General features: G+C 71.2%; 3 protein-coding genes and 1 long non-coding RNA gene across 9 annotated transcripts in view; 2 read left to right on the top strand and 2 right to left on the bottom strand.

Annotated features, from left to right (window-relative positions):
- Positions 1-1,958: 1,958 nt before the first annotated feature.
- On the bottom strand, positions 1,959-4,515 carry LOC119508933 (collagen alpha-1(III) chain-like). The gene is made up of 3 exons (XM_037802637.1): positions 4,449-4,515; positions 3,385-4,312; positions 1,959-2,870 (listed from the first exon to the last, which is right to left on the bottom strand). Exons 1-2 carry the CDS (start codon positions 4,513-4,515, stop codon positions 3,477-3,479), a joined length of 903 nt encoding a protein of 300 aa, XP_037658565.1. The 3' UTR covers positions 1,959-2,870; positions 3,385-3,476.
- The window catches only part of OPLAH (5-oxoprolinase, ATP-hydrolysing), a 15,142-nt gene continuing 5,245 nt past the window's right edge, over positions 4,325-14,221 (top strand). The window contains 20 exon segments of the mRNA XM_037802340.1: positions 4,325-4,684; positions 4,756-4,947; positions 5,211-5,310; positions 5,385-5,704; positions 5,819-5,984; positions 6,055-6,193; positions 6,265-6,332; positions 6,411-6,676; positions 7,437-7,549; positions 7,631-7,801; positions 7,879-8,016; positions 8,104-8,242; positions 8,337-8,449; positions 8,562-8,598; positions 8,601-8,715; positions 9,218-9,378; positions 9,598-9,660; positions 9,662-9,700; positions 9,775-9,949; positions 11,231-11,415. Coding sequence (XP_037658268.1) covers positions 4,514-4,684; positions 4,756-4,947; positions 5,211-5,310; positions 5,385-5,704; positions 5,819-5,984; positions 6,055-6,193; positions 6,265-6,332; positions 6,411-6,676; positions 7,437-7,549; positions 7,631-7,801; positions 7,879-8,016; positions 8,104-8,242; positions 8,337-8,449; positions 8,562-8,598; positions 8,601-8,715; positions 9,218-9,378; positions 9,598-9,660; positions 9,662-9,700; positions 9,775-9,949; positions 11,231-11,415 — 2,871 coding nt within the window. The 5' untranslated portion in view covers positions 4,325-4,513.
- Positions 11,770-12,378, top strand: LOC119508674. Its single transcript, XR_005211560.1, has 3 exons — positions 11,770-11,858; positions 11,941-12,090; positions 12,227-12,378. It is a non-coding gene; the product is annotated as an uncharacterized LOC119508674 (long non-coding RNA).
- The window catches only part of LOC119508670 (sphingomyelin phosphodiesterase 5-like), an 8,855-nt gene continuing 7,923 nt past the window's right edge, over positions 13,290-14,221 (bottom strand). The window contains exons 3-6 of one of the 6 annotated variants that reach the window (XM_037802337.1): positions 13,853-13,942; positions 13,708-13,771; positions 13,491-13,624; positions 13,290-13,420 (exon numbers count right to left, since the gene is read on the bottom strand). In XM_037802337.1, coding sequence (XP_037658265.1) covers positions 13,496-13,624; positions 13,708-13,771; positions 13,853-13,942 — 283 coding nt within the window. In that variant the 3' untranslated portion in view covers positions 13,290-13,420; positions 13,491-13,495. Of the gene's footprint in view, positions 13,421-13,490; positions 13,943-14,221 lie in introns of those variants that run through there. The other 5 variants (XR_005211557.1, XM_037802333.1, XR_005211556.1 and 2 more) reach the window with 5 other exon arrangements.

The following is a 14,221-nucleotide window of genomic DNA, read 5'->3' as shown; positions in this document are numbered from 1 at the left end:
CTCGCCTCTTCCCCTGGCAGAACCAGCACTAGAGCTGGGGAGAGGGGTGGTGGCCGGCTTTTCCCAGGGGGACGCCCCTGCACAGGTCGGCGTTGGCTCCGTCTTCTCGGTGCGTCCTCCCGGGGAACCTCTGTCCTCCGAGCAGGAGCGGGTGAAGGGAGCCCGTCTTCTCGGCTGCCCACGGAGCGGGAGCGGCGGGTCCCAGGCTGGTCCAGCCGGGTGAGAATGGAGCCCTAGGACTGAGAACCGGGGGGAGGGAGCTCTTGTCTTTTCGGCTGCGAACCCCCAGAGGAGAGCTCCCGAACTACAAGCGGGGGTAGGGGTGGCCGGGAGGGGAGCAGAGGCTCAAACGCTCCCTGATCTCGCTAAGGGTTAATGGGTTTTCTCCTGTAAATGCTTCTCAGCTTGCTGCTGTTGGTCAATATCTGCAGCCTTCACGTGCTTTGTGCATCATCATATTTTGCCAGTTCAAGGGGGAGCACGTCCGCTGGGGAGAGGCCCACCGAGCTCCTCACAAGCCACTCCCGAAGTCCCACCCCTCCAGGCCTCTGAAGGGCAAGGCCTGGAACTGTGGTCAGTTCTGCCACATTCCACGGGTCCGGGAAGGCCCAAAGCCTGGGAAAGAGGCTCCAGCCCTCGAGAGAGCAGCAGGTTTGTCTGTGGGGTGGCAGGAGTTGCCCGTGGGGCATCTCCCACCCTAGTGAGGCCACTACCCAGTGCCCTCTGACCGAGGGGAAGGGGTGGGGCCCCGGGGAGTGTGCCGTGTCCCTCTGCAGGGTTTCAAGTCACTGACTCTGACCTGGAAGGCTGCACGTTTTATTTCCTTTGTGCCCTGTGCCTCCTCAATTGGGTCCTGGGGCTCCTTTAAAGCAGACGTGGGGGCGGCTGTTGTACGTAACAAAACACCACAAGCCAAGTCGGCTCATTAGTGCCCTGCTCTGGGGTCAGCAGTCTGGGCCCAGCCTGGCCGTGTTCTCTCCTCAGAGCCTCGGGAGGCGGAGGGCAAGGTGTGGCCGTGGTCTTTTCCAGAAGCTCCGGTTGTTGGCTGAACTGAGCCCCGGGGCTGCAGGGCCCTGTCCCGTCCCCGTGCTGGCGGTGACCCCAGACCTCCCGGGTCCTTCCTCGTGGCCCCTTCTCGCCGCGGCACCCCCCGGCCCTGACTGCCCCTCACTCTGCGTCTCTCCCGCCGGCAGGAGCCACGTGCTTTCCGGGACACACCCGGGCTGCCAGGCTCTCCCAGGGTCCCCTCTGTTCCTAGAGTCGACCGTTCTGCCGACAGCCCGGCCGTGGGAGTGAGACCCGACGCAGGGAGGAAGCCGTGGGGCCTTCCCGGAATTCCCGGCCGGCTCTCGGAGTTCTTGGCTGCACGCTGCCTGCCCTGAACTGGTCATTCTCTGGCGTGAGGCATCTAGAGCTGCTGCAAGTCGTTTCCTCCACGGTTCAGGTTATTTCCTCATTACCGGAGCATAAAAACCGTCACGGTTTCCACAGAGACTCACGACGGCCGCCCGGTCTCCCGGGCAACTGTTTCCAACGGGCGCCTCCTCCCCGTCACCGGAGCTGGAAGCTCCCGCCAGGGTCACTGCACCCCACACAGGCGGCCGGGGAGGGGGTCCTGGCAGGGAAGGAAACTGGGGAGATACAACCAGCAAAAAAGAAACGACAGGAAGTCAACGATCGTCCTCAGGCGAGAGGGACAGGAGAGCACAGCGCCGCCGAGGCGTCCCTTTGAAAGGCCGAGCAGACGGATCAAAGCCTTCATGCGTTCAAAACGCCAACCCAGTGGTCACTCCGCTGCGGGACCCCCCTTGGGGGTGGCCTCTGGGAGGCCTCCTTGCCGCCCGCCCACCCCCACCCCGAGGCTGAGCCCCTCCGGGGGCTGCCCTGCTGCCCTGCCCAGCCCATGTCTTTGCCTCCAGCCCCCCAGTCCTTGCTCTTCTCGGGCTCTCGCTGCCCCCCCGGGTCCCTGCAGCCCTTGCTGTCGCTGCAGCCATGCAGCCCCCCCCCACCTCCCACAGGGTCCCTCGAACGTCCACCCCTGATGTCTTCGGGAAATGCCGTGCCCACCACGCTCTTTCTGGAAGGCTCCCCGGGTTGGGGGCAGTCATGGGCACCCGCTGGTGGTCCGGCCCACAGTGGGCAAAGGTCAGAGGTCGGGCGACCCCCGCCCAGGGTGGTCGGGAGCGGAAGCTTTGGAATGTGGCCGAGGCCTGGGGGCAGGGGCACCTGCTGACCTCACAATGGCAGGGTCTGCTGTCCCAGGCGAGCCGCTGGTGGCCCCCCAGTCGCCCCCTGCCCGTCATGTCGCTGCTCAGCAGCTATGAGGGCCTGCGGCAGGAGATCCAGCGGCTGGCCCAGGAGAACGAGGAGCTGCGGCGGCTCGTGCAGCTCATCCAGGAGAACCAGGAGCTGAAGCTGGTGCTCAGAAACCGGGGCAGCAGCCTGGGCTTCTGCAACTCCGGGTTCCTGGCCGAGGTGGCTGCCAGTCCCCGGCTGCCCCGGCGCAGGACCATCAAGTTCAAGGATGCAGAGAGAGGTGAGCTGCGCCCGTAGAGCCTCTGCCACTGGCCCCTCTCGTTGTGGGCATCACTGCGCCAACACGAGCCAAGGGAGCGAGCAAGTGGGCAAAAGGCCCTGCCCCAGGACCCAGGCCACAGAAGACGGTCAGTGCTAGGAAGGGTACGGAGCACGGGAAGGGCAGGGGCAACGGTGCACGAAGATCTAAGAGAGAAGCTGACGTCTCCGGGATAGTGACCTCCGAGCGGAGCTGCAGTGCAGCGCAGGGGCCACGAGGCTGGAGTACAGCCCCCCAAGAAACGGGGACGGCCGTGCAAAGGCCCCAAGGTGGCAGTGAGTTGGGGTGTCTGGGGCTGCAAGGGGTGAGCGAGGGAAGGACAGAGGGTGTGGGGAGGCAGGTGAGCCTCATGGGACAGAGAGAGCCCCCTATGCTTTCTCGGTTCCCTGGGCTGCGGGTGGAGGGGGCAGGGGTTGGCCAGGACAGGGTGTGAGAGAGCTCAGGCTCAGGATGTGCTGGGCAGACTGGAGATGGTAAATGGGGGTTTGGGTGGGGCCACCCCTGGGCCAGGCAGGCCAGCGGGAGTCCAGAGCCAAGCAGGGAGCCAGCGGGCAGACGGGGGCTGGACCCCCAGCATGCAGAAGTCAGCGCCAGAGCTGGACCGTGTGCCTTCACCAAGGGGGCAGTGTCCCTGCAGGAAACTGCCCAGGACACGGGGACACACAGAGGCAGACAGGACATCGTGGGGAAGGAGGGAGACAGGCTTCGGGGGTGGCTGGAGGGGATGACACACTGGGGGCCATGTGCTCCACTGAACTCCCAGGTCCCGCAGCTCCTTTAGGGCCCCTTCTTGGGACAGCCCCACTTACCTCCCAGGAGCTGACAGACAGACACACAGATAGCGCCTCCCACTCTGGTTGCCATCAGACTCCCTTGCATGGTTCCTTCTGGGGCTGACCTCTTAGCCCCCCTTCATCGGCGCCCTCCAGGCTCCGGCCAGGGCAGCAGCCGGCTGAGGTTTCCTGGAATCTCCGTCAGCAAATCCAGCCAGCGCTGACTCGCAGCCAGGCCGGGCCAGGGCCTGTGCGCCTGGGGCTCTGATAAGGAAACGCAAAGCCCCGGCCTCCTGCGCGCCTGTGGGCAGTCCCCGAGCGGGGAGGGCGCAGGGGCCAGAGGGCGCCGAGTCTGCAGAGGAGCCCGTGGCAGGCCGGGCGCGGCCCAGGAGCCGGAGACCCAGGGTCCCTGCGGGCTGCTCGGCGCCGGGTCGGGATCCAGACTCCATTTGCAGCTGGAGGCGGGGGCGCCGGGCGGGGAAGGGGCTGGCACCACGGCCTGCACCCAGGGTCCTGCCGGAGCGCCTGCACTCCCCACCACCCCGTCCCCGGGGGACAGCGGCCGGGGGTGGGGGCCGGCCACCCGCCGGGGTCCCGGGTGAGTGGGAGCGCGGGGACCGGCCGCGGCCTCCGTGGGTGTGTGAGGGGTGGGGGGAGCGTGTCCCGCACGGCCCGGTGGGTGCACCTGATGGCGGGGCAGGGGCGCGCGAGGGTGGCGACCCCGCAGCACCGGGCTGGCGAGGGCGGAGGCGGGAGGCGGCCCCGGGCAGGCCCGACTGACGCAACCGCAAGCCCCGCGCGCCGGGACCTGTGCTCGGGGGCGGGTCCCGCCTCCGGCCCGGGCCGCGGCCCCCGCCCCCGCCCCCGCCCCGCGCCCCGCCCGCGCCTGCGCCCTCCGCCTCCGCCTCCCGACGGCCAGACCCCCCCAGGCTCCGCCCCCCCTTCCCCGCGCGCTCGGCGGGGCCTGAAGGTCAGCGGAGGGGAGACGGCGCCCGGGCCCTGCCACTGCCCGCAGCTTCCCGGCGCCGGGAGAAGAACGCGGGGGCGCAGCCCGCGGGCCCCGGGGTCCCCAGGCCTCCCCCCAACCCCGCCGACCTCGCCCCTCCGTGCAGTCCTCCCAGGGCTCCCCGCGGAGACGCGTCTCCTGGACCCCAGCCCGTCCACCATGGGCAGCCCCGAGGGCCGCTTCCACTTCGCCATTGACCGCGGCGGCACCTTCACCGACGTCTTCGCCCAGTGCCCGGGCGGGCACGTGCGCGTCCTGAAGCTGCTGTCCGAAGACCCCGCCAACTACACCGATGCCCCCACCGAGGGCATCCGCCGCATCCTGGAGCAGGTGAGCCGGGTGCGGGCGGGCGGGGCGGGTGGCCGGGCCGGGGGCGCCGGCGCTGACCCTGCGGTCCCCAGGAGGGGGGCGCGCTGCTGCCCCGGGACCGGCCGCTGGACACCAGCCGCATTGCCAGCATCCGCATGGGCACCACCGTGGCCACCAACGCGCTGCTGGAGAGGCGGGGGGAGCGTGTGGCGCTGCTGGTGACGCAGGGCTTCCGGGACCTGCTGCACGTGGGCACCCAGGCCCGCCAGGACCTCTTTGACCTGGTGAGCTGCCCCCGCCAGCGGGGACGAACTGGCGGCTCACACCTCCCCAGGGGTGCCGTGGAAGGACCCAGGGTCCCCAGAGCCCAGAGAGGGCACATAGGGGCACACAGGGAAGGGGCTGCTGAGGGGGCAGAAAGCCACCTCCTGGGGGGCCCTGCTGGAGCCCTGCGCACCCCCTCTGGCTGTCTCTGGGCCCCTCACCTGCACGGCCGCCCGCATGCTCCCTGGGGTCGGCACATCCCCTGAGCCTCTGTCCACTGCAGGCGGTGCCTATGCCCGAAGTGCTGTACGAAGAGGTGCTGGAGGTGGATGAGCGCGTGGTGCTGTATCGTGGGGAGTCGGGCGCTGGGACGCCCCGCAAAGGTGTGGTGCAGGGGGTGGGGGTGTGCCCGGCCAGCCCTGACCGGGCTGTGACCCGTGGCGATGGCTCCCCGCAGGCTGCACCGGGGCCCTGCTGGACGTACAGCAGCCCGTGGACCTGGGCACCCTGCGCGGGCAGCTGGAGGGGCTGCTGGCCCGCGGCATCCGCAGCCTGGCTGTGGTGCTCATGCACTCCTACGCCTGGGCCGGGCACGAGCAGCAGGTGGGTGCGCTGGCCCGGGAGCTGGGCTTCAGCCACGTGTCGCTGTCCTCCGAGGTCATGCCCATGGTGCGCATCGTGCCGCGCGGGCACACGGCCTGCGCCAACGCGTACCTCACACCTGCCATCCAGCGCTACGTGCAGGGCTTCCGCCGCGGCTTCCGGGGCCAGCTCAAGGTGAGGCTGCCGCCCGGCCCCGGCCCCACGGCCCGCCACCCCCGCCCGGCCCCGGCCCCACGGCCCGCCACCCCCGCCCGGCCCCGGCCCCACGCGTGCCCATCTCCGCCCTAGGACGTGCAGGTGCTGTTCATGCGCTCAGACGGCGGCCTGGCGCCCATGGATGCCTTCAGCGGCTCGCGGGCTGTGCTCTCCGGCCCTGCGGGGGGTGTGGTTGGCTACTCGGCCACCACCTACCAGGCCGAGGGCTGCCAGCCGGTCATCGGCTTTGACATGGGAGGTAGGAGGGCTGTGGGGTGGGGGCTGGGCACGGCTGACCCCGGCTGCAGGATGACCGCCCGCCCCCCCAGGCACGTCCACTGACGTGAGCCGCTACGCCGGGGAATTCGAGCACGTCTTTGAGGCCAGCATGGCCGGCATCACCCTGCAGGCCCCCCAGCTGGACATCAACACGGTGGCAGCTGGAGGAGGCTCCCGTCTCTTCTTCAGGTGGGCCCCCCGCCTGGCCCGGGACCCCTGCCCACTGTGCCGCCCGGCACCAACTCCCAACTCCCTTCCAGGTCGGGCCTCTTCGTGGTCGGGCCCGAGTCTGCAGGAGCCCACCCGGGTCCCGCCTGTTACCGCAAAGGTCAGAGCCCCCGCCCGCGGCTGCCCACTCCCCACCCCTCGCCTCCACCCAGACCCCCTCATGGCGCCTGTCTCCCAGGGGGCCCGGTGACAGTGACGGACGCTAACCTGGTCCTGGGCCGCCTGCTGCCAGCCTCCTTCCCCTGCATTTTTGGGCCGGGAGAGGACCAGCCACTGTCCCCCGAGGCCTCCCGCAAGGCCCTGGAGGCCGTGGCCACCGAGGTGAACAGCTTTCTGGCAAATGGGCCCTGCCCGGCCTCCCCGCTGAGCCTGGAGGAGGTGGCCATGGGCTTCGTGCGGGTGGCCAACGAGGCCATGTGCCGGCCCATCCGGGCCCTGACGCAGGTGCGCGCCTCCACCCTCCACCCGCCCTTTCCCTGCCCCCTGTCCTCCCTACCCCCCCACCGTCCCTTCCCTCCCCGCTCCCGTCCTCCCTCCCCCCGACCGGCCCCTCCCTCCCCTCCCCCGTCCTCCCTCCCCCCACTGGCCCTTCCCTCCCCTCCCCCGTCCCCCCCCACCCTCCCTTCCCTCCCCTCCCCAACCCTCCCTCCCCCACCGTCCCTTCCCCCAGGCCTGCCCGCCCCCACGTCCTCCCCTCTCCTCCCCCGTCCTCCCTCCCCCACCATCCCTTCCCTCCCCTCCCCCATCCTCCCTCCCCCCACCGGGGCCCTTGCCCTCCCCGCTCCCCATCCCTCCCTCCCCCCCAGCCCGGCCCTGCCCTCCCCTCCCCCGTTCTCCCCCCCGCAACCCTCCCTTCCCTCCACCTCCCCCACCCGCCATCCCCGCACCGTCCCTTCTCTCCCTCCCCCCTCCTCACCCCCACCCCTCCCCTCCTCCCCCACCCTCCTTCCCCTCCCCGTCCTCCCTCCCCCACCGTCCCTTCCCTCCCCTCCCCCGTCCTCCCTCCCCCACCATCCCTTCCCCCAGGCCTGCCCGCCCCCACGCCCTCCTCTCTCCTCCCCCCTCGCCTGCGGCCTGCTGGCCCTGCCCCCTCCCCACCACAGCCCCCCAGGCAGCCGCAGCCTCCCTTGCCAAACCGGCCTGGTGGAGACGGCAGGGTGAGGGGGTGGGGTGGTTGAAGCCACTGCCCCTGCCGGCTCCCCAGGCCCGAGGCCACGACCCCTCGGCCCACGTGCTGGCCTGCTTCGGGGGCGCCGGCGGGCAGCACGCCTGCGCCATCGCCCGGGCCCTGGGCATGGACACCGTGCACATCCACAGGTGCGTCGGGGAGCTGGGGCGAGCGGGGTGTGTGGTCCCGGGGCTGGGGCCCCCCGCCCCCCTCACCGCGGCCCCCCGCAGGCACAGCGGGCTGCTCTCGGCGCTGGGGCTGGCCCTGGCGGACGTGGTGCACGAGGCCCAGGAGCCCTGTTCCCTGCCCTACGCGCCCGAGACCTTCGCGCAGCTGGACCAGAGGCTGGGCCGCCTGGAGGAGCAGTGCGTGGCCGCCCTGCAGGCCCAGGGCTTCCCCAGGTGGGGGAGCGGCCGGGCGGGGCCGGGGCGGGGCCGGGGGTCCCCGCTGGGCCCCGCTGAGCCCCCGCCCACCGCAGGTCCCAGGTCAGCACCGAGGGCTTCCTGCACCTGCGCTACCAGGGCACCGACTGCGCTCTCATGGTGTCGGCCCAGCAGCACCCGGCCTCGGCCCGCTCGCCCCGCGCCGGCGACTTCGGGGCCGCCTTCGTGGAGAGGTGGGCCTCGGGCCGGGGGTCCTGCGGGGGCGGCTGCCAGCCGTGGCACTGCGTCCTGACCGCTCCCCGGGGCCCGTGGGCCTGCAGGTACATGAGGGAGTTCGGCTTTGTCATCCCCGAGCGGCCGGTGGTGGTGGACGACGTGCGAGTGAGGGGAACCGGCCGCAGCGGCCTTTGCCTCAAGGACACCCCCAAAGCCCAGACTGGGCCCCCCCGGGTGGACAAGGTGGGTGCCGCTGCCCATGCAGCCCGCCCCCAGCCGGGGGTCCCCCAGGAAAGGGGCTGGGCTGAGGGCCTCGCTCACCCCCCACCCCTCACAGATGACCCAGTGCTACTTTGAGGGGGGCTACCAGGAGACCCCCGTGTACCTGTTGGGAGAGCTGGGTCATGGGCACAAGCTCCAGGGACCCTGCCTCATCATTGACAGCAACAGGTGGGTGGGGGCTGGGTGGGGGCCGGGTGGGCATCCCCGGGCCTGGGGGCTGCGGGGTCGTGGTGGAGGGGCTGGGTCCGGCCTGGCCCTCACAGTCCCTCCATGCCCCCAGCACCATCCTGGTGGAGCCTGGCTGCCAGGCAGGAGCTGACGGACAACCGGGGACATCCGCATCTCGGTGGGAGCCGAGGCTGCCAGCACTGTGAGCACCCAGCTGGACCCCATCCAGCTGTCCATCTTCTCGCACCGCTTCATGAGCATCGCCGGTGAGTGCCTGCTGTCAACCCCCAGCCTGGCTCCCGGCCCGTCTGCCTTCGTCGAGGGCAGGGGAGGGCACCGAGGGCACGTCTGAGCCCTGGGCCACATGGCAGGCTGGCTGGTGGGGGGAGAGTGACAGGGTGGGCGGTGTGGCCCAGGGGTAGACCCCGCGGCCAGGGCAGGCCTTGCGCTGGGGAGCATGATTTGGGGTTGCCACTGCCCGCTGAGGCTAGGAGGAAACAGGCTCGGTGCAGCACCCGCCTGTCTGGGGCAGAGGGGAGGGCCTGAGGAGTGCTGGGCAGGGCAGAGCGTCTGAGGGGGTCACCAGGGCCACAGCGAGGCCCAGGGTCTGATCCTGGGGGGCCTTAGGGCTGGAAGGGCAGGCTCTGGGGTCCTGAGCTCCTGGTGCATGTGCCCTGTGGGGACCCCCTCCTAACAGGCCTCCCTGGGCTCAAGGGGCATGGCCACCACCCTGGCCTTCACCAGTGCCCGGTCCCTCTGTGCCCCCAGAGCAGATGGGGCGCATCCTGCAGCGCACGGCCATCTCCACCAACATCAAGGAGCGGCTGGACTTCTCCTGCGCCCTCTTCGGGCCTGACGGCGGGCTGGTCTCCAACGCCCCCCACATCCCCGTGCACCTGGGGGCCATGCAGGAGACCGTGCAGTTCCAGGTTGGCTGCCCCACCGGGCCCCCCACTTCCCACGCCCCATGTCCTCCCTTTCCCCTGCACCCCAGCCCCTCGCCCTGCCCTTCCCCTGCGCCCGGGCCCCACGCCCTGCCCTTCCCCCGCGCCCCGGCCCCTCGCCCTGGCCCTTCCCCCGCGCCCGGGCCCCATGCCCTGCCCTTCCCTTCGCCCCGGTCCCTCACCCTGCCTGCCTCCCGGCTGCAGATCCAGCACCTGGGGGCCGACCTCCACCCGGGTGATGTGCTCCTGAGCAACCACCCCAGAGCGGGGGGGCAGCCACCTGCCAGACCTGACCGTCATCACACCGGTGAGAGCCGCTGCCCAGCTACCCTTGGGGTGGGGCCTGGCTGCAGCCACTGACCGCCACCCCGTTCCCCCCAGGTGTTCTGGCCGGGCCAGATGCAGCCTGTGTTCTACGTGGCTAGCCGGGGGCACCACGCGGATATCGGGGGCATCACGCCGGGCTCCATGCCCCCCCACTCCACCACGCTGCAGCAGGAGGGTGCCGTCTTCCTGTCCTTCAAGCTTGTCCAGGGGGGCGTCTTCCAGGAGGAGGGTGAGTGGGGGAGCTGTGTCTGGCGGCTGGAGGGTCAGCAGGCAGGCACTGTGGCCGCTGCCCTCAGAGGCCAGGCTCTGCAGGTGCTGGGACGCCATCCACGGCCCCGGAGTGCTCCAGGCGCCCGGGTAGGGGCGGTGACCCCACGGGGTGGGGCGGCAGCCCTGCAGAGTTGAGGCTCTGTTGGGGTCCAGGAAGACATGTGGGAGGTGGTTTGCGGTGGCGTGAGTTGGTTGAGACTCTCAAGGTTTGGGGTGCAGCAGTGAGAGGAGGCTGTTTCAGGGGGTACTGCTGCTCCTGGTGTGGGCCCTGGGGCCAGGGGGTGAGGGGCCCCGGGCTCTGGGGGGCTCTCCTGGCTGTCCCCAGGACCTGGGCCCAGGACCCCTGAGTAGTGGGCGGCCGTGAAGGCTTTGAGCTGGGTGTGCACTGGGCAGCCATGTCCCACGAGAGAGGACGGAGGGAGCAAGGGCTCCTGGAGAGCAGCGTGGGGGGCTGCAGTGGTCCTGGGTGGGGGTCTCGGTTGGTACTGGATGGATGGAGGCAGCTGGAGGACGGAGCCCAAGGCCCTGGCTGGGCCCAGAGCTGCGGGAAAGGTGGGACTTCGTGGGGTGGGGGCACAGGTCTGAGGCCACGGGGGCTGGGAGCCCCAGGGGGACGTCCCAGAGTGAGGGGGGGTGACGTGGGGGGATGGCGCTGGGTGCTGAGGACACAGCAGGGTGAGTCAGGCCTGGTCTTTCTGGGTCCGTGGGGCTGGGGGCTGGGGTGAGGTGCCTGCTGTGGGCACAGGGCACGAGGCAGCACTGCCCACGGCCAGGGAGGGGGCTTTCCTGAGCGGGGTCGAGGACCAGGGGTGGCGGCCTCGTCCGGGTGTGTCGGCAGGGTCGGGAGGCCTGCTTGGGGGTGAGGGGTGGGCTGGGCAGGCAGGAGGGGCGGCCCGCAGGCCAGTGGAGGTGGAGCCGGCTGGGGAGTGGGGAGCTGAGGGGTCTTTCTCCTGGGGGAGGGGAATGTGCTGAGGGGTGACCTTCCCTTTCAGGCAGCTCTACCAGAGGCCTTGGGTGCCCCGGGGTGCTGGGTGGCGGAGGAAGGAGGCTCAGCAGAAGGGTGGAGAGAGGGGTTCTCAGCACTGGGGGTGGGGAGCCTGTGAAGAGCCAAGATGGGGGAGCACCCAGTGCCTGGAGTGTGGGGTGCAGCCGCATGGAGGAGGGCCCAGGAGACCGTGGTAGTGGGGAGGGAGGGCGTGGGGGTGGCGGGCGCCTCAATGGAGATTCCCTGGCGGTCCAGCGGTGACCGAAGTTCTCCAGGCGCCGGGCAAGATCCCGGGCTGCAGCGGGACCCGCAACCTCCACGACAACCTGTCAGACCTGCGCGCCCAGGTGGCCGCCAACCAGAAGGGCATCCAGCTGGTCAGGGAGCTCATCGGGCAGTATGGCCTGGAGGTGGTGCAGGCCTACATGGGCCACATCCAGGTGGGGCCAGGGATCCAGGTGGGTGGGGGGGGGGCGGGCAGCCGCGCTGGGGCGCTCAATAGCTTTTCTCCAGGCAAATGCAGAGCTGGCGGTGCGGGACATGCTGCGGACTTTTGGGACAGCCCGGCAGGCGCGGGGGCCTGCCCTTGGAGGTGTCCGCGGAGGACCACATGGACGACGGCTCCCCCATCCGCTCCACGTGCAGATCAACCTGAGTCAGGTCAGCCGTGGGCGCACGTCCCCTGGGCGGGCAAGGCAGGCCCCGGCTGCTGACAGCTGCTGACGGCCCCCGGTCCCGCCCCGCAGGGCAGCGCGGTGTTCGACTTCAGCGGCACCGCCCCGGAGGGTGTTCGGCAACCTGAACGCCCCGCGCGCCATCACGCTGTCGGCGCTCATCTACTGTCTGCGCTGCCTGGTGGGGCCGCGACATCCCGCTCAACCAGGTGCGCGGGATTCCCGCGCGATCCCAGGGGTGCTGGAGGGGGGCACCCCCACTTGTCAGCCTGAGAGCTGTTCTCCCCCCAGGGTTGCCTGGTGCCGGTGCGAGTCGTGATTCCTCCAGGCTCCATCCTCGACCCGTCCCCGGAGGCGGCTGTGGTGGGCGGCAACGTGCTCACCTCCCAGCGCGTGGTGGACGTCATCCTAGGGGCCTTCGGGGCCTGCGCCGCCTCGCAGGTGCGGCGGCGGTGGGCGCCTTTCCGGGGCCTCCAGGGCCCCGCGCGCCTCATGGCCTGCGGGATGTGGGGGCGGGCGGGCGGGCTGTCCTGTGATGCCCCCATCCAGCCGCTCGCGGTGGCCTCTCGCCATCCAGGGCTGCATGAACAACGTGACGCTGGGCAATGCGCACATGGGCTACTACGAGACGGTGGCGGGCGGCGCGGGCGCGGGCCCCGGCTGGCACGGGCGCAGCGGCGTGCACAGCCACATGACCAACACGCGCATCACCGACCCCGAGATCCTGGAGAGCCGTGCGGCGGCGCGGCCCGGGGTGGGGGGCGGCCTGGGCGCGGGGGCCGCGCTGAGTCCCGGATCCGCCCAGGTACCCGGTGATCCTGCGCCGCTTCGAGCTGAGGAGCGGCTCGGGGGGGCCGCGGCCGCTTCCGGGGCGGCGACGGCGTCATCCGCGAGCTGCTGTTTCGCGAGGAGGCGCTGCTGTCGGTGCTGACCGAGCGCCGCGCCTTCCGGCCCTACGGCCTTCACGGTGAGCGGCGCCGCCCGCGGGCTCCCGTGCCCCTTCCCCCCCCCACACTCCGCCCTCCCCTTCCCTCCCCCACTGCCCCAGTCCTCCCCCCACTCCCTCCACCCCCGACCCCGCTCCTCGCCTCTCCCTGCAGGGGGGCGAGCCCGGCGCCCCCGGCCTCAACCTGCTGATCCGCAAGGACGGCCGGACGGTGAACCTGGGCGGGAAAAGACGTCGGTGACCGTGAACCCTGGGGTAAGGGTCGCGGCCTGCTATGATCCTCACGGCGGCCCCCTTTCCGCAAGGGGTGAAAGAGTTGCAAAAAATGACCAGTTTACCGACTTTAATTTGGCTGCGGATGGAGAGAGCTGCGCGCGCGGGGAGTGGGTGCGGGAGACGGGAGGCTGGAGGGGTCCACCGCCCGCGGTTGAGCCCGTTTCTCTGTCCCCCAGGACGTGTTTTCTGCCCTCCACACGACCCGCGGCGGGGGCTACGGGGACCCGGAAGACCCCGCCCCACCGCCGGGGTTCGCCCCCGCAGGCCCCAGCCTTCCCCTAGCGTGGCAGCGTCCTACGAGTACCGCCGGCGCAGGAGGCTGTGTGAAGGCCCCCCAATAAAGGGCTCCGAAGTCGCCCCCTGTTCCCCGGCGCGGCGACTCCTGCCGAGCTCCTGCTTTGGCGTCTGTCTTTCCATCGGGCAGCCTGCCTGTCGCCTGAGTTTCTGGGTCACGGGGGCGCCGACACTGACACTCGGAGTCGCAGCCCCACGGCCAGGTGGTCCGAGAGCCCGGCCAGGGCGGTGCTGAAGGCCATCCTGCTCCACCTCCTGGGGATGGGGGTCTGGTTGAGGGGACCCGCCCTGCCTCTCTGCGCGCCTCCCGAGCCCTGCCACTCACCGGGCTCAGCGGGCTCCCGGGCGCCTCCCGGTATGTGATGTAATCCAGGCGCCGACCCCGCCAGGGCTCAGGGCGGTTTCCGCGGGGAGGGCCTGCCAGGTACAGGAGGCGTCCCCTCCTCCTGCTCCAGGGCCCTGGGGAGGGCGGTGTCGCTAAGGCCGGGGCGCCCCTTCAGGGCCGGGGCCGGGCGGGCCCTGCCGCCAAGCGCCCCCCTCACCTCCGCAGCATCTCCGGGAACGGGCCACCGAGTGGTGGAGGCGCAGTGGTGCTGAGCAGCGTCCCTGGGGGTGGGGATGGGATCCGGGTCAGCGCGGGCTCCGGCCGCCGCGCGCCCCCAGGCCGAGTCCTCCCGGGCGCCGTACCCAGGGCCCAGGGCTGCTCGCGGCGCGTGCCCAGCCGGCAAGGGTCCCGGAAGCGGCGGAAGAGCCGGTGCTCCTGCTCGCGCGCGTCCTCTGCGGGGAGAGGCGCGCGCTCGGTGGGAGGGGCCAGGCGGGTCCCGCCCCGCCCCGTCGCGGCCGCCCCCTCACGTGGCGAGCAGTTGGTCGAAGTTGAGGGTCGCCCAGCAGCAACGCTGAAGGCCACGGCCTCGGCCTCGGGTCCCTGGCGGCTCTCGGCTTCGAACTCCTCGTGCCCATCCAGCGCCAGCGCCATCTGCTCGCATCGCAAGGCCCCGTCTTCTGCGGGAGGCGCCCCTCAGTCCGGGGTGCGGGTTTGCCTCCTGAGCCTTCTCC

The sequence above is a fragment of the Choloepus didactylus genome, chromosome 14, assembly GCF_015220235.1.
Source record: "Choloepus didactylus isolate mChoDid1 chromosome 14, mChoDid1.pri, whole genome shotgun sequence".
NCBI classification, from domain to species: Eukaryota; Metazoa; Chordata; class Mammalia; order Pilosa; family Megalonychidae; genus Choloepus; species Choloepus didactylus.
Note: the sequence above shows the minus strand (reverse complement) of the source record. Positions and strands in the feature narration are given on the sequence as shown.

What these genes read in the sequence shown, in the direction of transcription:
- LOC119508933 (XM_037802637.1), bottom strand. Translation starts at nt 4,515, where the DNA reads ATGGTGGACGGGCTGGGGTCCAGGAGACGCGTCTCCGCGGGGAGCCCT. An exon ending in TGGGAGGACTGCACGGAGGG is followed by an intron (nt 4,313 to 4,448) that starts GCGAGGTCGGCG and finishes GCTGACCTTCAG; the next exon opens with GCCCCGCCGAGCGCGCGGGG.